Below are 22,338 nucleotides of genomic sequence, written 5' to 3' on the forward strand. Positions count from 1 at the left end.
AAAAAAATCAAACAATAAAAGTACACATATTTAGTATCGCCGCGTCCGTAACGACCCCACCTATAAAACTATATCACTAGTTAACCCCTTCAGTGAACACCGTAAAAAAAAAAAAAACGAGGCAAAAAACAACGCTTTATTCTCATACCGCCAAACAAAAAGTGGAATAACACGCGATCAAAAAGACGGATATAAATAACCATGGTACCGCTGAAAACGTCATCTTGTCCCGCAAAAAACGAGCCACCATACACCATCATCAGCGAAAAAATAAAAAAAGTTATAGTCCTCAGAATAAAGCGATGCCAAAATAATTATTTTTTCTATAAATTAGCTTTTATCGTATAAAAGCGCCAAAACATAAAAAAAATTATATAAATGAGGTATCGCTGTAATCGTACTGACCCGAAGAAAAAAACTGCTTTATCAATTTTACCAAACGCGGAACGGTATAAACGCCTCCCCCAAAAGAAATTCATGAATAGCTGGTTTTTGGTCATTCTGCCTCACAAAAATCGGAATAAAAAGCGATCAAAAAAATCTCCCGTGCCCGAACATGTTACCAATAAAAACGTCAACTCGTCCCGCAAAAAACAAGATCTCACATAACTCTGTGGACTCAAATATGGAAAAATTATAGCTCTCAAAATGTGGTAACGCAAAAAATATTTTTTGCAATAAAAAGCGTCTTTCAGTGTGTGACGGCTGCCAATCATAAAAATCCGCTAAATAACCCGCTATAAAAGTAAATCAAACCACCCTTTATCACCCCCTTAGTTAGGGAAAAATTAAAAAAATTTAAAAAATGTATTTATTTCCATTTTCCCATTAGGGTTAGGGCTAGGGTTAGGGCTAGGGTTATTGCTAGGGTTAGGGCTAGGGTTAGGGTTATTGCTAGGGTTAGGGCTAGGGTTAAGGCTACAGTTAGGGTTGGGGCTAAAGTTAGGGTTAGGGTTTGGATTACATTTACGGTTGGGAATAGGGTTGGGATTAGTGTTAGGGGTGTGTCTGGGTTAGGGGTGTGGTTAGGGTTACCGTTGGGGTTAGGGTAAGGGGTGTGTTTGGATTAGGGTTTCAGTTATAATTGGGGGTTTCCACTGTTAAGGCACATCAGGGGCTCTCCAAATGTGACATGGCGTCCGATTTCAATTCCAGCCAATTCTGCGTTGAAAAAGTAAATCAGTGCTTCTTCCCTTCCAAGCTCTCCCGTGCGCCCAAACAGGGGTTTACCCCAACATATGGGGTATCAGCGTACTCGGAACACTTTGGAGAACAACTTTTGGGGTCCAATTTCTCCTGTTACCCTTGGGAAAATACAAAACTAGGGGCTAAAAAATAATTTTTGTGGAAAAAAAATTTTTTTTTATTTGCATGGCTCTGGGTTATAAACTGTAGTGAAACACTTGGGGGGTTCAAAGCTCTCACAACACATCTAGATGAGTTCCTTAGGGGGTCTACTTTCCAAAATGGTGTCACTTGTGGGGGGTTTCTACTGTTTAGGTACATTAGGGGCTCTGCAAATGCAATGTGACGCCTGCAGACCATTCCATCTAAATCTGCATTCCAAATGGCGCTCCTTCCCTTCCGAGCCCTCCCATGCGCCCAAACGGTGGTTCCCCCCCACATATGGGGTATCAGCGTACTCAAGACAAATTGGACAACAACTTTTGGGGTCCAATTTCTCCTGTTACCATTGGGAAAATACAAAACTGGGGGCTAAAAGATAATTTTTGGGGGAAATTTTTTATTTTTTTTATTTTCACGGCTCTGCGTTATAAACTGTAGTGAAACACTTGGGGGTTCAAAGTTCTCACAACACAACTAGATAAGTTCCTTGGGGGGTCTAGTTTCCAATATTGGGTCACTTGTGGGGGGTTTCTACTGTTTAGGTACATTAGGGGCTCTGCAAATGCAATGTGACGCCTGCAGACCAATCCATCTAAGTCTGCATTGCAAATGATGATCCTTCCCTTCCGAGCTCTGCCATGCGCTCAAACGGTGGTTCCCCCCAGATATCAGGTATCATCGTACTCAGGACAAATTGGACAACAATATATAGGGTCCAATTTCTCCTGTTAACCTTGGAAAAATACAAAACTGGGGGCTAAAAAATAATTTTTGTGGAAAAAAAATATTTTTTATTTGCACGGCTCTCCGTTATAAACTGTAGTGAAACACTTGGGGGTTCAAAGCTCTCACAACACATCTAGATGAGTTCCTTAGGGGGTCTACTTTCCAAAATGGTGTCACTTGTGGGGGGGGTTTACTGTTTAGGTACATTAGGGGCTCTGCAAACGCAATGTGACGCCTGCAGACCATTCCATCTAAGTCTGCATTCCAAATGGCGCTCCATCCCTCCGAGCCCTCCCATGCACCCAAACGGTGGTTCCCCCCTACATATGGGGTATCAGCGTACTCAGGACAAATTGGACAACAACTTTTGGGGTCCAATTTCTCCTGTTACCCTCGGGAAAATACAAAACTGGGGGCTAAAAAATAATTTTTGTGGGAAAAAATTTTTGTTTTATTTTTACGGCTCTTCATTATAAACTTCTGTGAAGCACTTGGTGGGTCAAAGTGCTCACCACACCTCTAGATAAGTTCCTTAGGGGGTCTACTTTCCAAAATGGTGTCACTTGTGGGGGGGTTTCAATGTTTAGGCACATCAGTGGCTCTCCAAACGCAACATGGCGTCCCATGTCAATTCCTGTCAATTTTGCAGTGAAAAGTCAAACGGCGCTCCTTCCCTTCCGAGCTCTCCCATGCGCCCAAACAGTGGTTTACCCCCACATATGGGGTATCAGCGTACTCAGGACAAATTGTACAACAACTTTTGGGGTCCAATTTCTTCTCTTACCCTTGGGAAAATAAAAAATTGGGGGCGAAAAGATCATTTTTGTGAAAAAATATGATTTTTTATTTTTACGGTTCTGCATTATAAACTTCTGTGAAGCACTTGGTAGGTCAAAGTGCTCACAACACATCTAGATAAGTTCCTTAGGGGGTCTACTTTCCAAAATCGTGTCACTTGTGGGGGGATTCAATGTTTAGGCACATCAGTGGCTCTCCAAACGCAACATGGCGTCCCATCTCAATTCCAGTCAATTTTGCATTGAAAAGTCAAATGGCGCTCCTTCGCTTTCGAGCTCTGTCATGCGCCCAAACAGTGGTTTACCCCTACATATGGGGTATCGGCGTACTCAGGACAAATTGTTTAACAACTTTTGGGGTCCATTTTCTCCTGTTACCCTTGGTAAAATAAAACAAATTGGAGCTGAAGTAAATTTTGTGTGAAAAAAAGTTAAATGTTCATTTTTATTTAAACATTCCAAAAATTCCTGTGAAACACCTGAAGGGTTAATAAACTTTTTGAATGTGGTTTTGAGCACCTTGAGGGGTGCAGTTTTTAGAATGGTGTCACACTTGGGTATTTTCTATCATATAGACCCCTCAAAATGACTTCAAATGAGATGTGGTCCCTAAAAAAAAATGGTGTTGTAAAAATGAGAAATTGCTGGTCAACTTTTAACCCTTATAACTCCCTAACAAAAAAAAATTTTGGTTCCAAAATGGTGCTGATGTAAAGTAGACATGTGGGAAATGTTACTTATTAAGTATTTTGTGTGACATATCACTGTGATTTAATTGCATAAAAATTCAAATTTGGAAAATTGCGAAATTTTCAAAATTTTCGCCAAATTTCCATTTTTTTCACAAATAAACGCAGGTAATATCAAAGAAATTTTACCACTATCATGAAGTACAATATGTCACGAGAAAACAATGTCAGAATCACCAGGATCCGTTGAAGAGTTCCAGAGTTATAACCTCATAAAGGGACAGTGGTCAGAATTGTAAAAATTGGCCCGGTCCATAACGTGCAAACCACCCTTGGGGGTGAAGGGGTTGATCTTTGATGACTTTTAACATACAATTTTACCTTAAAACAATTCCGGCTCGAGTCCCTCTGCACTTCCAGTTCTCATGAATGTACAGACCAGAAAGTATTGTAAATATTGGGCTTCTCTATGGAGCTTCACATTCTCTTCTAGTACATAGTCCGTCACAGGACAGTGTCTCTTATAGAAATGCTTCCACCAAAGAGCAGAGTTCTTGCCCCAGGACAGTGATTGCAATCTATATGCAGAAAAATATCCATGTTTTCTAAAATTACATTTGGTGTAGCAGGAGCCTCTCTTTGCTACAGTGCACCGTGCTGCGTGATGGGATGACGCTGCCTTCTTCTCCCACTCTTCCTCCTCCTCCTCACTTCTAGTGTTTCGATGTATGACCTGAAAGCATAAAGAACTGCTTGGTACAGAAGGCAGCTTGCAAGGACCATCTTGTGCTTACTAGCGTTTACATCCTGTACATTTTTGTGTAGAGCTTTAATGTGGGTGCTAAACGCAGCAGGAACTGGTGTGCATAGAAGACGAGCACCTCCCTAATTTGTACGGCCCGCATCATGTTATACATTCCTGTACAGCACTTTGATGTGGGTTGTGAATGAATCAGGTGTAGCCGGGCACAGGCTGGTGAAGCAGGTGTAGCCGGGCACAGGCTGGTGAAGCAGGTGCAGCCGGGCGAAGGCTGGTGAAGCAGGTGCAGCCGGGCAGAGGCTGGTGAAGCGGGTGCAGCCGGGCAGAGGCTGGTGAAGCGGGTGCAGCCGGGCAGAGGCTGGTGAAGCGGGTGCAGCCGGGCGGAGGCTGGTGAAGCGGGTGCAGCCGGGCGGAGGCTGGTGAAGCGGGTGCAGCCGGGCGGAGGCTGGTGAAGCGGGTGCAGCCGGGCGGAGGCTGGTGAAGCGGGTGCAGCCGGGCGGAGGCTGGTGAAGCGGGTGCAGCCGGGCGGAGGCTGGTGAAGCGGGTGCAGCCGGGCGGAGGCTGGTGAAGCGGGTGCAGCCGGGCGGAGGCTGGTGAAGCGGGTGCAGCCGGGCACAGGCTGGTGAAGCGGGTGCAGCTGAGTCAAACACCCAGGTTAGTGTAGCAGGAGCCGCCCTCCACTACACTAAGTGGAGGGTCCAGTTGCCTCGTGGAGACCTTGCAGATCTTAGGTATCCATGGTTATGACCACTGATAAAGTGGCAGTTAGCTAGTCGCTAATGGTCGTAAACCATGGATACCTATGATCTGCAGTGGCTGCATATGAGGAAAAAGACACCGTGAATCAGAAAAACTATACTACATTTCTAATTGGAGGTATTTGCTAATATTACACCTGCTACATATTGGGATAGGATCTTGCAGTAGGGAATAACCCTTTCATGCCTTAGCGCATCCTGTGCTTATCTAACCAGTGTTTTGGTTACAGACACAGGACATGCTAAAGCGTATCTGGAGGTACATTATATTCTATGTATAGTCTTCCTCTGCACATACTGTTATGATGTGGATTATTTGCAGGTGATTACTTTTCCAAGATAATGTAGTGAACAAGGAAACAACACTTAGGCCACGTTCACACTTTGCGGTTTTTACCGCGGAACCGCCGCGATTTTGCCGCTGCGGGTCCGCTGCAGTTTCCATTGCGTTTACATTTACATGTAAACCTATGGAAACCGCAAACCGCTGTGCACATGCTGCGGGAAAAACCGCGCAGAAACGCAGCGGTTTATATTCCGCAGCATGTCACTTTTGTGCAGAATCGCTACGATTCTGCACCCATAGGAATGCATTGAACCGCTTACTTTCCGCATGGGGCTGTGCCCACGTTGCGGGAAGTAAGTGGATAATGTGCGGATGGTACCCGGGGTGCAGGAGAGGAGACTCTCCTCCAGGCCCTGGGAACCATAAATAGTGTAAAAAAAAGAATTAAAATAAAAAATCATGTTATACTCGCCTCTCAGCGCTGCACGCGGCCGGCCGGTCAGAGTTGCTGTGCGAACAGGACCTGCGGTGACGCCGCGGTCACATGACCGTGATGACGCCGCGGTCACATGACCGTGACGTCACGAAGGTCCTTCTCGCACATCATCTTTGGAACCGGAGAGCCGGGTGCAGCGCCGAGGAGATCGCGACGTCAGAGGGTGAGTATATAAACTTTTTTTTATTATTTTAACATTACTATTGATGCTGCATATTGCTGCATATGCAGCATCAATAGTATAGGCGGAAACCCGCAGCGGAAACCGCGGAACAAACCGCGATAAATCTGCAGGGATAACCACAGCGGGTTTGCCCTGCAGATTTATCAAATCCGCTGCGGGAGAACCCGCAGAGCACACCGCAAAGTGTGAACATGGCCTTAATGATTTTAACGTTTCTTCTGCTCTCATGTGAACAGCATGGAGCTGATTCAACAAAGAAGAACAGAGATGGTAACACCGCATTGGATCTGGTGAAGGACGGAGATACAGACATTCAGGATCTTCTCCGAGGAGATGCTGCCTTATTAGATGCTGCTAAACGAGGCTGCGTGGCTCGAGTTAAGAAATTGTGCACCCTGGAAAATGTCAACTGCAGGGATACACAGGGCCGGCATTCAACGCCGTTACATTTAGCGGGTCAGTATTGGTTAGCATGAAGCTTTCCTTATTTTAAGTTGCTGAGTATATGGTTCTTGGTGATTTATCCCCCCCAGAATCAAGTCTTCATATTTGCTGTAGAAGATCAAAGGAGAAAATAGACTAGACTAATAAGGGTATGCACATCCTCAGTATAGTAAGAAAATATAACAACCTTTATTACACCTCAAACCAAACAATGATTAAGAACATACATACATAACCGATAAACCAACACCCCCCCCCCCCCCCCCCAGACTAAATGTGTCATGAGATGGAACAATATAAGGAATGAAAGAATGGACTAGCTGTAAGTACAAACATGTGTAAACATTGAATTATGACCCAAAAAATAATGGAATAAATACCCTTATCTAGAAAAAAGGATGTTAGTTATAACCTATATTGCATCTAGAGTATAATATAATCACACAATAATGCATAGAATCTATTCACAATACAATAGTAGCTTGCAACAATTTACCAATGAAAGGGAACCTGTCTCCCCTAAAATCGAAGGTGAGCTAAGCCCACTGGCATCAGGGGCTTATCTACAGCATTCTGGAATGCTGTAGGTAAGCCCCGATGTATCCTGAAAGATGAGAAAAAGAGGTTACATTATACTCACCCAGGGGCGGTCCGGTCCGATGGGCGTTGCGGTCCGGTCCGGGGCCTCCCATCTTCTTACGATGACGTCCTCTTCTTGTAGTCACGCTGCGGCTCCGGCACAGGCGTACTTATCTGCCCTGTTAAGGGCAGAGCAAAGTACTGCAGTGCACAGGCGCTGGGCGTCTCTGACCTTTCCCGGCGCCTGCGCACTGCAGTACTTTGCTCTGCCCTCAACAGAATGCTGTAGATAAGCCCCTGATGCCAGTGGGCTTAGCTCACCTTCCATTTTGGGCGTGACAGGTTCCCTTTAAGGTTATGACTGGTTCAGTATGAAAAGCATACCATAGTATACACTCAATATTGAGTCCCAGCACTGACCTATATTTCTCCTTGAGTTATAGGAAGGAATACACACTGTTGTGGGGTCCCATGCAGCCAAATAGCCAACAAAACCACAACAAGAAAGTGCCAGAGTGATGATTGTGTATAAATCTGGGAAAATAAGGCCCAAATATATAACCTGACATAATTGCTGTGCGTGGTATTAGTTCCCTTGTTGTAACAGGAATAAATACCCACAAATGTAGGTTCCCATGTAGACTAAAATAGCCACAAAAACACACATGGGGGTGCTAAGGTAATGATTGCATAGCAAACCTGGGAAATAAGGGTCCAAACATACAACCTGCCATGTAGTCACTTGGCGTAGTGCAGCAAAAGAAAGGGCTAAGGAGGCTAAAATAGCCTATAGAGCAACAATCATAATGCCAGTGCTTTTTTTTTTTTTTCCTCTCATATTTGCTGTAGCTAAATGATGTCTTGGACTGTCTTTTACTTAGTAGTTTGTACTTGTCTTAGACTTAGGCCTCTTTCACACTTCAGTCTTTTCAGATCCGTTGCAATGCGTCGTTTTGGGGAAAAAAACGGATCCGTCGTCTGGAAAAAACGTTCAATGTAACGTTTTTTGTCTGCGTCGGCAAAACGTACAGCGACGGATCCTGCAGCGTCCGTCGTTGGCTAGAATGGAAGCCTATGGGCGCCGGATCCGTTGCTGTCCGTCAAATGACGGAATCCAGCAACAGATTGTTTTTTTACACTGAGTATGCCTGGAAGGATTTCTATTCCTTTAATTTAAAACTGATCCGTCAAAAAACAGGATCCAGTGCATCCGTTTTTTACAATCTGCACAGGATCCGTCTTTTCAACACTTTGACGGATTGTGACTGATTCTAAAACACGGAAGTGTGAAAGAGGCCTAAGACTGCAATGATACAGAAAACGTGACCAATTTTTTTCTGTTTTTACCAGCTGGCTATAATAACCTAGAGGTTGCTGAATACTTGCTCCAACATGGCGCTGATGTAAATGCACAAGATAAAGGAGGACTAATCCCATTGCACAATGCAGCTTCTTATGGGGTATGTCTCTGAAATATTCTGCGGTAGATATTATTAAGGACATTATATAGGCATATATTTACATAGATGGGTGCACATATACAGTAATTTACCAGTTGTGTAAAGTGACAATGTACATGTATTTTGCTGGTTTCCAACATTTGAGCCCCGCTCCTCTCCCGATCTTTCCATTTGGGCAGAGCTGCTTCAGACTGGTGTGAAACTGCCTAAAGTTACAACATTTTTGCGTAATTTTGACTTTTTGCGCAACAACATTCTTAAACATTTTCCGACAGTATTTTTTGCATAAAAGCTTTTGGTGAATCTCCCCCTCCGTGTGTGAATGAAATGGTTTCTACTTTTCCACAGAGATCAGCTATGGCATTGTATGGTACCTATACGTATATGTGTTGTACTAACCCGCCGGATGTTGTTGTTTACAGCATGTGGACGTGGCCGCTTTGCTTATAAAATTCAATGCATGTGTTAACGCCACTGACAAGTGGGCTTTCACACCCCTGCATGAAGCTGCTCAGAAGGGAAGAACGCAGCTGTGTGCCCTGCTCTTGGCACACGGGGCAGACCCTACTCTGAAAAATCAAGAGGGACAAACCTCCTTAGACTTGGTTGGAGTAAGTATTTGTTAACTACATTAGTTAAATTCTGTGTGTTCCTCAGAAATTGACAACATTTTGCTTCTACTGTGAAAATGCCTTGAGTTCTTCACTACTTCTTGTCTTTCTCCTCTTAAATATTGATTTATGTCCTGCGCTCTTCCCCTTTACTGTTAACCTATCACCCAATAATTTTACATCACAAATGTCTGATCTCGTTTTTGCGCTTTACTTCCAAGAAGCTGCACGTCTGTTTATTGTATTGTTTCGTTAATCAGGCTGATGACGTCCGAACCCTCCTGGCAGCAGCTATGCCGTCCGCTGCTCTACCCACGTTTTATAAACCTCAGGTGATCAATGTTTCCCAGCCCACCAACCCATCAGCCGCAGCTTTGTCATCTGCGCCCTCCAGTCCGCCAACTCTCTCTGCTGCCAGCAGCTTGGACAACCTGGCTATAAGCTTCCCTGACGCACCATCAGAAAGTAGTGGCATTGCTGAGGGAGCTGTTGGTTTAGAGAGAAAAGAAGAAGGTAAATGGCAAATAATGCTGATAAGATACATGGGCTACCGGGGTTGTCCAACCACATAAAAAGATGATTTAGTGTGGTTACAATTAAATTTGTTAAGCTTTTTCATATACTTAGAGGCTGTCCACTATTTTAATATTGATGACCTCTCTCTAGGACAGGTCATCAATGTCTGATCGACCAGGGTCCCACACCCCCGGCGAAAAGCGGTTATCAGGGTTGGCTGCTGCTGGCTGGAGGTACCTACTTGCAGAGCTGACCATCTTCTAATAATGGCCGCTGCATGTTACTGCCCATCTGCCTCCTACTCTTTTGAATAGGAGGCGGATGTGTAGTACCATGTTCCAGGCAGTATTAGTAGACGAAACAGCTTGGCAAGTGAGTACTTCCGGCAGCCAACACCGATTACATAAGGGTAGGTCATCAATTCTAAAGTAATGGACAACGCCTTTAATCTTATGATGGCTAAAGCGAGCGTTCTGCATCCGCATCACCCCTCCATTTATTGTTTATAGGACTGTGAGGTGGCCTGATGCTGCAGGTTTGGCCGTCCCACAGACAAGGAGTGGAGTGGATGTGTGCATACAGCATTGTGGCTCATTACAAAGGTCACACTTCAGAGCCCTGTTATCCAGATCAGTGGACCTCAGATAGGCGATGCCTTAAATTTTTAGTTATACCCCTTTAATAACTAGTGCTGTGGAGATTGCTTTCATATACCTTGCATTGTTTAGACATTGTTGCACACGATGATATAAGTGTTTGTTTGTTTTTGTTTTATTTTTAAGTGCCTGGCATGGATCTCAGTATCAATCAGTTTTTGAGGAACCTTGGACTTGAGCACTTAATTGAGATCTTTGAGAGGGAGCAGGTGAGTTAGTAATCCCAGAGCTGAGCTGTTACCAAATGAAGCTTCTACAATGGCAATGACTTCTTATACTCAGCATCACTGTTTTATTATAGGGGCAGTATAATGGAATAGTCAGATGCTTACATGGATGGTCCCATCTTCTTAGCAATGTACTCTTCCCAGCATCCTACTTGCCATAGGACACTTTTGATTAACATTTCAAATTGGCATCATTGCTGCGCCCCTGGCCCCAACTGCACGCAGAGGAAGCTTTTATTCTGTCGCATCAGAGGAGCGCTCAGTCCAGCGATCCGCACACCTTCACAGCAGAACTTGCCAGCTCTATTGTAAAGAGCTTGTAAGCACTGTACTTGCCTTTAAAGGCCCCGTCTCACTAAGCGATTTACCAACGATCACGACCAGCGATACGACCTGGCCGTGATCGTTGGTAAGTCGTTGTGTGGTCGCTGGGGAGCTGTCACACAGACAGCTCTCTCCAGCGACCAACGATCAGGGGAACGACTTCGGCATCGTTGAAACTGTCTTCAACGATGCCGAAGTCCCCCTGCAGCACCCGGGTAACCAGGGTAAACATCGGGTTACTAAGCGCAGGGCCGCGCTTAGTAACCCGATGTTTACCCTGGTTACCAAAAAAAACAAACAGTACATACTCGCCTTTCGGTGTCCAGGTCCCTTGCCGTCTGCTTCCTGCTCTGACTGAGCCGCCGTACACTGAGAGCAGAGCGCAGCGGTGACGTCACTGCTGTGCTCTCACTTCTCACTGTACGGCGGCTCAGTCAGTGAGAGCAGGAAGCAGACGGCAAGGGACCTGGACACCGAAAGGCGAGTATGTACTGTTTGTTTTTTTTGGTAACCAGGGTAAACATCGGGTTACTAAGCGCGGCCCTGCGCTTAGTAACCCGATGTTTACCCTGGTTACCAGTGAAGACATCGCTGGATCGGTGTCACACACACCGATTCAGCGATGTCAGCGGGGCCTCAACGACCAAAAAAAGGTCCAGGCCATTCCGACACGACCAGCGATCTCGCAGCAGGGGCCTGATCGCTGGTACGTGTCACACATAGCGAGATCGCTATGGAGGTCGCTGTTGCGTCACAAAACTTGTGACTCAGCAGCGATCTCGCTAGCGATCTCGCTATGTGAGACGGGGCCTTTAGATTGGCCACTGTTGATAGACTGCAGAGGTGGTCGGTAACCTAGGCCATGAGCTGAATGCAATAAAGATAAAAACGCCTTTGTTCTTTGAGGACAGAGACTATTTTTAATGAAACGTAAACTGCAAAGCTGCTTGTTTTGCACTTTGCAACTTTAACCATGAAATAACATGAGAATAACCCTTTAGGTAAAGCATAATAAGATCCTTATTATTATTGACCCTCATACAACTATCGATATGATGTCCAAATTGTGACAGTAGTGTGGAGGAGAGCCTAAGGAAGGCAGAAGTGTGCTTTGTGCTGTGAAGTCTCGTTTTTCCAGCCGCTTTTTCTGTAAATGTATTCTACATTCTGTGTCCGGTCTGCTTACAGATAACACTAGATGTTCTAATTGAAATGGGACACAAAGAATTCAAGGAAATCGGAATTAATGCATATGGGCACAGACATAAAATCATAAAAGGCGTAGAGAGGCTGATATCCGGCCAACAAGGTAACATTTATATCTTTTATTCCTTTTTGTATCAATGAAATATTTACAGTAATATCGTCTGATACAATGATGAGCGAATGACGTTCAGGTTTGATCAGTGTACGATCTCGTGTTCATGTGTTGATGATGCACATCACAAATTTAACGCAGTTAATCACATATAAACTCTGACAGTGTATGGGATGTAAAGTTTTTACATTTATTGATTTATGATTTTGCTGGAATTTATAGGGTTGAATCCATACTTGACACTGAATACATCGAACAGTGGGACTATATTAATCGACCTTGCTCCAGATGATAAGGAATTTCTATCTGTGGATGAAGAGGTATTGTTTCATTTGTGATCGTACCATTCATACTTCTTTCTTAATTTAATATACATATATAAGATGGATACAAAAGATCGCTACCGCGCTGACACCGATACAGAGCTGCCAAACAAGCAGAACTAAAAAGGGGGGCTATTAACAGTGCAAATGCAAAAGTAATTATATTTATATAGGTTGTTTGGACTTGTAAGTCCACAGAAATCCACCTTTTATGTGAGAGCCTATGACACACATGGTCACAATGGACATGTTACACACAGGCTCAAATTCAAAACCGCAGCGCCACATGTACACTGAAATGGAGATTTAGTGATGCTGCCGCTAAATGCATAAAGGTGCAGTTTGGTTCAGAATGTTAGGGTTATGCACATGCATGCATCGTAATGCTAGTACAGTGCTAGATGGAGCAAGATTGCTGCTGTATTAGCAAAACAGACATTTGAGTTAAATGGTAGGATATTAACACACATGGAGCACATTAACTATAAGGTATATTAACACTGTTTGTTTGTTTTTTTTACCTGCGGCATTGAATTTGAGCCTGTGTGCAACATAGCCTATGACACACATAGTCACAACAGACCTCACAAAGAGGTGGATTTCTGTGGACTTACAAGTCTGTCCAAACAGCCTATATAAATATAATTACTTTAGCATGTGCACTATTACTAGCCCCCCATTTTTGTTTTGCTTGTTTGGCAGCTCTCTGTCGGTCTCAGCGCGGTAGCGATATTACTAGTGATGAGCGAATATACTCGTTACTCGAGATTTCCTGAACACGCTCGGGGGTCCTCCGAGTATTTTTTAGTGTTCGGAGATTTACCGTATATACTCGAGTATAAGCCAAGATTTTCAGCCCAAAAAAATGGGCTGAAAGTGACCCTCTCGGCTTATACTCAAGTCAGTGTCGGCGGGTGAGGGGGAGCGGCGGCTGTCACATACTCACCTGCTCCTGGCGCTGTCCCTGCATGTCCCATGGTCTTCGGGCAGCTCTTCCTGTGTTCAGCGGTCACGTGGTACCACTCATTACAGTAATGAATATGCGTGCATATTCATTACTGTAATGAGCGGTACGTGACCGCTGAACACAGGAAGATGCCGCCAGCACCCGGAGACCATCTGACAGTGAGACGCTGCCAGGGACCGTGCCGGGAGCAGGTGAGTATATCGGGGGAGGTGAGCATTGCGTGATAGTCACCTTCCTCGTTGCACCGCTGCGGGCCGCTCTGTCTTCCGTCCTCTGGCTGTGACTGTTCAGGTCAGAGGGCGCGATGACGCGATTTGTGTGCGCCGCCCTCTGCCTGAGCAGTCAGTGCAGAGGATGGAAGACAGAGCAGCGCGCAGCGGTGGAAAGTGGATGGTGACTATCACAAGTGCCGGGGGCCTGAGCAAGGAGAGGTGAGTATGTGATTTTTTTTTTTTTATATTTTAATCTCAGCAACAGCAAATAGGGCAAATGTGTGGAGCATCTTATGGAGCCACAATGTATGGAGCATCTCATGGGGCCATAATGTGTGGAGCATCTTATGGGGCCACAATGTATTGAGCATCTTATGGGGCCATAATGTGTGGAGCATCTTATGGGGCCATAATGTGTGGAGCATCTCACGGGGCCATAATGTGTGGAGCATCTTATGGAGCCACAATGTATGGAGCATCGTATGGGGCCACAATGTATGGAGCATCTTATGGGGCCATAATGTGTGGAGCATCTTATGGGGCCATAATGTGTGGAGCATCTTATGGGGCCATAATGTATGGAGCATCTTATGGGGCCATAATGTGTGGAGCATCTTATGGGGCCATAATGTATGGAGCATCTCATGGAGCCATGATGTATTGAGCATCTCACGGGGCCATAATGTGTGGAGCATCTCATGGGGCCATAATGTGTGGAGCATCTCATGGGGCCATAATGTGTGGAGCATCTCATGGAGCCATAATGTATTGAGCATCTCACGGGGCCATAATGTGTGGAGCATCTTATGGAGCCACAATGTATGGAGCATCGTATGGGGCCACAATGTATGGAGCATCTTATGGGGCCATAATGTGTGGAGCATCTTATGGGGCCATAATGTGTGGAGCATCTTATGGGGCCATAATGTATGGAGCATCTTATGGGGCCATAATGTGTGGAGCATCTTATGGGGCCATAATGTATGGAGCATCTCATGGAGCCATAATGTATTGAGCATCTCACGGGGCCATAATGTGTGGAGCATCTCATGGGGCCATAATGTGTGGAGCATCTCATGGGGCCATAATGTGTGGAGCATCTCATGGAGCCATAATGTATTGAGCATCTCACGGGGCCATAATGTGTGGAGCATCTCATGGGGCCATAATGTGTGGAGCATCTCACGGGGCCATAATGTGTGGAGCATCTCATGGGGCCATAATGTGTGGAGCATCTCATGGGGCCATAATGTGTGGAGCATCTCATGGGGCCATAATGTGTGGAGCATCTCATGGAGCCATAATGTATTGAGCATCTCACGGGGCCATAATGTGTGGAGCATCTCATGGGGCCATAATGTGTGGAGCATCTCACGGGGCCATAATGTGTGGAGCATCTCATGGGGCCATAATGTGTGGAGCATCTCATGGAGCCATAATGTATGGAGCATCTTATGGGGCCATCAACCTTTATGCAGCATTGTATGGGGCAAATGTTTCTATGGAGCATCTTATGGGGCCATTAGTAACCTTTGTTCAGCATTATATGGGGTATATTTTAATATGGAGTATCTTATGGGGCCCATCATGAACTGTATGGAGCATTATATGGGGCTCCTGATTCAATATGGATATTCAAAAACACTTAACTTACTGATGTCTCAATTTTACTTTTATTGGTATCTATTTTTATTTTTGACATTTACCGGTAGCTACTGCATTTCCCACCCTAGGCTTATACTCGAGTCAATAAGTTTTCCCAGTTTTTTGTGGCAAAATTATGGGGGTCGGCTTATACTCGGGTCGGCTTATACTCGAGTATATATGGTAGTTTTCCTCACCTCAGCTGAATGATTTACATCTGTTAGCCAGCTTGATTATATGTGGGGATTCCCTAGCAACCAGGCAACCCCCACATGTACTTATGCTGGCTAACAGATGTAAATCATTCAGCTGAGGTGAGGAAAACTAAATCTCTGAACACTAAAAAATACTCGGAGGACACCCGAGAATGCTCGGGAAATCTCGAGTAACGAGTATATTCGCTCATCACTAGATATTACATATCAATTTATTGACGGCCAACACACAGAACCGTTTTCTCTACCAGCAGCTATATCCTCTGGATTAGGGGAAGCGCCAGTGTTTCATTGTATTTCTCTACAATTATTAGTAGTTATTAATGGAGTCAAATTTGCTATAAAAGCCTTTCAAAAATATATATTGATGCAGATTTGATATTTAGATGCAGAGCACAGTCAGGGAACATCGAGACGGGGGCCACGCAGGTGGCGTTTTTAACAGATACAATATCCTAAAGGTAAGGTGATGCGGTCTTCAGCAGTTTTGTGCTCGATGTAGATAATTATAAGGTAATAGTAACTCTCATTTACTGGAACTGTCTAGATTCAGAAGGTGTGCAATAAAAAGCTCTGGGAAAGATACACCCACCGGAGAAAAGAAGTTACAGAGGAGAACCATAATCACGCTAATGAAAGAATGCTCTTTCACGGTGAGTCTCCGCAGTGTTCTGTAACTTGTGTCTCTGGGGAACGTGAAGCACATAGGTGATGGATTACCATCCAGATCGGATGACATGACGCTTGGGGTAAAATATCCAATCGCATCACTGCACATGGAAGAAAATATTATTAATGAACATATGACATGTAAAGTGGTATGAGTGGTAAACACATCCATGCAGCATTTCTAGGTTATTTTAGATTTTTTTTATGTCACCTAATTTATTCTGCCATTGATTAATTTCTTCTGTTTGTCCTCAGTCTCATCAGTGGTAGATTATAGGAAAGCAGATGCTAAGGGAAGGTGCTCATTAAGGTGCTTACTCCGGAAATCTGGCGTAAACACCTTTATAAGTTGTAATGTTTTTGCACAAAGCAACAGTTGCCCACAAATATTGCGCTTTTTAGCATTTACACACCATGCCTGGCCATCTACACTAAAATAAATGTATCGTGGATGGCGGAGGGACACGATAGTTCGCCAAATTCATCATAAACTACCCCACTAAATTAGCTTATCCATGTGCCTATTCTCTTCCGTCATCATACATTGTATTGGTGGCAAACTCTTGCACATGAGTTACCTCCTAGCGTATGCTCTGTTCCTGCATAGCCGCTATTTCAGAGTCCTCTGCAGATCACCTTCTTCCTGGAGGCTAGCTGCAGACCTGTTACAGTTTGGGAGGTTGCCACTGTTGTCCTTGCAGGGCATTACATGGGGCCTGGCAGTGATTACATGAATATTCATTACCCAGGGATGTGAGCAGCAGAGAGGAGGCAGTGATCACCGCATCTAATGAGATAGAAGGAAAACCTGAATGGAAAGCTCTTTGGCCGAAGAATCACATAATTATCGGTTATATATTGATTTTTGACCTGACCGATTCCATGTCATAAAAATGTCCCAGCTTGACATCATCTTTTCCAAATGATTTGGCATTTGTTCTGGCACACATAATGCGTCCACTTCTAACAAGGACCTCCAGTGACTTGGCAGATCTGCAAATCCAATGATGCTAATTAAATTTACTTATGCTACAACTTTTGGTAATTTACAAATAGAAGCCTATTGGCGTAGGATGCACCAAATTGTTAAATTGTGCACGTCTGTAATTATAGTGCATCTTGTCTGTCCATGCACCACAAACTGAAATTTGTGCCATGTTTGAGATAATTGTGTCTTAAATTATAGTAAACTGGTCTGGTCGCATTCCCTTGTGCCCCTGCAAAAGTGGAGAGTGCTGCTAAAAAAAAAAAGAAAAAGGGAATACATTTTGACGAGAAATAGTCATGCGCCAAAATCTACCTATTCTCTGCCTCTAAACTGGCTCAAATAGCCTAATATACCCTCACCATTGATTTGTGATGTGCTGAATCTTTCACAGGGTCCCCATTTGTAAACGCCATTATTCACAAGGGGTTTGATGAAAGGCACGCTTACATTGGTGGTATGTTCGGAGCTGGCATTTACTTTGCTGAAAACTCATCAAAAAGCAACCAGTATGTTTATGGCATTGGCGGAGGCACAGGATGCCCCCTTCACAAGGACCGGTCTTGTTACATTTGCCATAGGTGGGTGCACTTCTATAATACTTTACGTGGGTAGTGTAACGATAAGGACTGTATTGGGATTAATTTGTGGACATTTTCTTATTGACTACACTTGGAGGAATATATTTATAATATATAATGAATATTTGATTTATTTGTTAAACATTTACAACAGAAAAAAATAATTGAGCACCTATTTGATCACAATGTGCTATTAGTTTTTCCTCCACTAGAGGGCAGCCTTATCTTGATTCAGACTAAATGTTAAAGTCCTCATGTGAAGAAAATGGCTCAAAATAAGCCCGAGCCACTTCTCATCTCTAGAGTTGAGCAAATATGTTTGGAATCGGTCGCCGAATCTGAATTTCCCATATTTGTGCCATATTGTTACCCTATTTCTGCTGAATTTGGTTGATTGGTTCCGAACATATTCGGTAATTTCTCCTCCCTTTGACATTCGGCTGTGTAAATGATCGGAACCGAATCTTGAAAAATTCACTGAACTCATCTCGCGTGGTGCTGGAGATGCAGAAACTGCTGTGGAAGTCAGCTCTTTCCAGGCTCTGTTTCACTTGCTCATGACCATTAAATGTGGACCTTTGGTCACCTTGCCTCTACCAATGGAGTGTTTGTAATAGGGAAATGCATTGTGAAAGTCATTCACCTGAATATTCCTGTGTATTACACTTCAATCATTAATGCACAGAGTGTAGTTAATGAGTCGGTCACTTTCATCTAACATCAGTTTCTGACCTCACATATGCTCTTCTGGATGAATGTTAAAAAAAAAATTCTCACAGACCTAATTTAAATCTTGTCGAAAGTCTTTCCAGAAAAGTGGCAGCCCTTATAACGTTGTGTGTAGGTGTCCCATCACTCTTGTCCTTCCAGAGTATCTCACACCGTTTTGTTTCCGTTCCCACAGGCAGCTGCTGTTTTGTCGAGTGACATTGGGGAAATCTTTCCTTCAGTTCAGTGCAATGAAGATGGCTCATTCTCCTCCTGGCCATCACTCGGTCACTGGCCGGCCGAGTGTCAATGGGCTTGCTCTGGCGGAGTATGTGATCTACAGGGGAGAACAGGTAATTGTCTGACTGTCCCTCTGCTTTAAGGGGCCTCGGTCAGCACAGAATGACTGTTCAGTGGTCGGTTGGATAGCAGATAATGCTTCCACATTTATGTATTTTTTATTTTTTTTTGCTTTGGGGCTTTTACACAGTAAAAAATACTTTATAGAAAAAATAATTTTTTGCATCGCCGTATTCTGAGATCTGTAGGTTTTTTATTTTTGCGTTGATTTACTTGTTTTTTTTTGTTTCACAAGATGACGTTTTCAGCTATACCATTTTTGAATACTTTTGACTTTTTGATCGTGTTGTATTCCCTTTCTTTAGTAATATGATGAAAAAGCGTAGTTTTTGCCACTTTTTTTTCTCTTTCTAATAGTGTTCACTTGAAGGGGTTAACTGGTCGGACACTTTTATAGGACAGGTGGTTCTGGGCACGGAAATACCAAATGTGTTCTTTTGCATTGCAGGACATTAGATCAGGCAATAGCACACAGACAGGATGCTTGTCGGCTTCTGCTCTGGCGCTTTACATTGCAGGATTGGTGTTGGTCCAAGCGTTCAGTATGTGTTGTTATTTTCTAGGGGTACTATACCATTTAAGAAGGGGTTGTTCAATAGTGGACATCCCTTTCATGGTAATTGTTTGTATGCTGCTGGAGAAATTGCTAACATGTATATTAATTGTTCTGCAGGCCTACCCAGAATACCTAATTACCTATCAAATAGTAAAGCCTGATGCTGCCGCGGAAGGATGAGCCCGACCTCTGGACTACGTCACCTGTCTGTTCTGCCACCCGGGGAGACAATTAAACAATGTGAACACATTGTAATGTTTTCAGAGACGTCAAGCTTTATGCAGATTTTAGTATATTTCCTGAACATTCACAAAAATACTTTATCAGCACTTTAACAGACACCATTCTTGATGTAAATGGGTTTGTCTATATTTAATTCCACACACAGAAATGTATTGCATTAACTTGAAGTTTAGGTTTTGTTTATTTTTTCCTTTTTTAATACAACGCATTGGCATCTAACTGAATCCCTGTAACAATGCATTACTAGAATATTGTGTATTTTCTAACGCAGCATTGACACTGAATCCAATTTGTACAACTGTATATAAGAGCTTTTCTACTCGCCGGGTATTTATTTACATTGCCTTGTAATATAGTCTTTTAAAATTGCAACTTGTACAAAGCAGAGAAAAAAAATACACATGTAATTTTAGTTAGATGAGGCTGTCCTTTGTGTACCACAATGCTGGCTGTTGCGTACCAAAGAACAGGATGGTGTGAAACATGGCAGAGGACTGATTGCTCTAAAAAATGGACTTGATGTTCTCCCGCAGTATGTAGTTTTTATGGTCTTGCACACACACTCACTTAACCCTTATTTTAGGATGGCAATGGAAGCTTTTAATGAAGGGAAAATCAAAATACATTTTTTCTACCAAAAAAGGCCATGTTCCTTGACAGTGTCTCCATATGTGTTCATGAAGAAATGGAGGGATTGTACAGTAAAGGGGTTATTCCACACCTAAATAAATGTGTGATTGCTAGAGGTACCTCACCTAGGACCTGCTCTGATCGCTACAGCAGGGGTTCAGAGCCTCTGTTCTTCCTAGCTGTGGTCACAACTGAATGGGGTCTTCTGGTGGCCCATGTATGCATGTGGGCTGGACAGACGGCAGAGTACAGCGCTCAGAGTGCGTATATGACCATGCCAGTCAATTCACTTGTGCCACAGTCTCTGCATCAGAGATGACAGTCTCTCCCAGTTGTGTAAGTTTTCATACAATAAGCCTATTCATGTACTGTGCAGCCACATTAATGGGGGCCATAACAAGGAAACAAAAACCATGGGGGTAAGGTATCAATGAAAAAGTGTAGACCATGCTGTATATAACTAGATTGATGACCGGCCCATATTTAAACTGGTCTCTGAAATGACTTTTTGAAGTATTCCCACTGAAATCAAGCTAGAGACTTTGACATTGTGCTGTTCCTCTCTTTCTCCTGGAAGTGTATGAAAATATGTATGTCGTCCGCTTCCACTGGACAATGCAGGCGATAAGGTAAAAGGAAACCTTCAGTTGTCAGTTAATTCCTATATTTCCAGGAATAATAACAGAGGAATGGTGCAACATTATACTTGGAAACTTGAATAGGATGATTGTCGATGTTGTAGGTTCAGATCTAATTCACCTTTGAAAAGTCGTTAGTAGTGATGAGCGAATATACTCTTACTCGAGATTTCTCGAGCATGCTCGGGTGTCCTCCGAGTATTTTTTTAGTGCTCGGAGATTTTGTTTTTTTCTTGCCGCAGCTGAATGATTTACATCTGTTAGCCAGCATAAGTACATGTGGGGATTCCCTAGCAACCAGGCAACCCCACATGTACTTATGCTGGCTAACAGATGTAAATCATGCAGCTGCGGCAAGAAAAAAACAAAATCTCTGAGCACTAAAAAATACTCGGAGGACACCCGAGCATGCTCGAGAAATCTCGAGTAACGAGTATATTCGCTCATCACTAGTAGTTCACTATTGAAGTGAGACATGTAGGCTGTCACTTACTGACATGTGAACCGTTTTGTTGTTCTGCGCTCTCAAGCTTCTCTACCGTATATGCACGTGAGATGAAAGTTGACAGACTCTGACCATTTCAGTGGGACTAGTCAACTATCTGAGGCCCTCTCATCTCCCCCCTTCAAAAGAAATAAAAATAAATCTGAGACTAATCGGACAGCTGGAATTTCAATGACCGATCATTTTGTTTTCACGGAAAGTAAGCCACTGCCAAAGGTGTCTGGCAGCAGCTCTCTTGTCTTCCCATTGAACTTGCATGAGCGGAAAGCCAAACCTGAGTCCTCGTGTATATGGGGAAGTCAGCAGAGATGGCCGTCTGCCAAACGTTCACTTGTCCATCTCGTACATCGCCTGGTTAAGACCAGTGGGATGTGAGTTACATTGCCCATTGTCAAAATAAATGGAAATTTTGCTCATTACTACTCATTAGATCACATGGAAGAGATTAGTGACTAGGTGTTGGTTGCAGAGGGAGGACGGGATTGATTTACTTCCAGCCTTTTGCTATTGAATTATTGCTCTACTTCTAAAAATATTGCCCCATATTGAAATCCTACTGCTCCAGCTACATGAAGGTAGTGTTAAGCAAAATCCATAATCCCATAATGACATAACTGCCTATGTGATAGGTGTTAAATACTGCATCACTGCCATTAATGTGCATTACTGAGCAATAATGGAAAAGGTTTTCTTGAGAATATTCTGATCATGTGGCATTTTTTTCATAATTGGATATATCGGTAGGTGTGGAATGCCCTACCATCCAATTACAGTTGATTATTCCAGGGGTAGTCCATGGGTATGACATTGATGGCCTGCACTTACAATACAGTATGTATGTCATCAGTACCAGACCAGGGTGTGCGGGATTTCCACCAATCAGCTGTTTCCGCTCCGGTGGTGACTGGATGTAATCAGTGAACG

The 22,338-nt window shown here is 43.7% G+C and overlaps 1 protein-coding gene across 4 annotated transcripts in view; it reads left to right on the plus strand.

Annotated features, from left to right (window-relative positions):
* Positions 1-21,522, plus strand: part of TNKS2 (tankyrase 2) — a 73,097-nt gene extending 51,575 nt beyond the window's left edge. For 3 of the 4 annotated variants that reach the window (XM_077258964.1, XM_077258965.1, XM_077258966.1), the window contains 12 exons: positions 6,280-6,499; positions 8,417-8,526; positions 8,949-9,137; positions 9,398-9,650; positions 10,436-10,518; positions 12,049-12,169; positions 12,401-12,498; positions 15,926-16,000; positions 16,087-16,192; positions 17,588-17,774; positions 18,679-18,835; positions 19,516-21,522. In XM_077258964.1, coding sequence (XP_077115079.1) covers positions 6,280-6,499; positions 8,417-8,526; positions 8,949-9,137; positions 9,398-9,650; positions 10,436-10,518; positions 12,049-12,169; positions 12,401-12,498; positions 15,926-16,000; positions 16,087-16,192; positions 17,588-17,774; positions 18,679-18,835; positions 19,516-19,578 — 1,662 coding nt within the window. In that variant the 3' untranslated portion in view covers positions 19,579-21,522. Of the gene's footprint in view, positions 1-6,279; positions 6,500-8,416; positions 8,527-8,948; positions 9,138-9,397; positions 9,651-10,432; positions 10,519-12,048; positions 12,170-12,400; positions 12,499-15,925; positions 16,001-16,086; positions 16,193-17,587; positions 17,775-18,678; positions 18,836-19,515 lie in introns of all 4 variants that reach the window. The other variant, XM_077258967.1, reaches the window with a different exon arrangement.
* The last annotated feature ends 816 nt before the right edge of the window (positions 21,523-22,338 follow it).

This window comes from Ranitomeya variabilis, chromosome 4 (genome assembly GCF_051348905.1).
Source record: "Ranitomeya variabilis isolate aRanVar5 chromosome 4, aRanVar5.hap1, whole genome shotgun sequence".
Taxonomy (NCBI): domain Eukaryota; kingdom Metazoa; phylum Chordata; class Amphibia; order Anura; family Dendrobatidae; genus Ranitomeya; species Ranitomeya variabilis.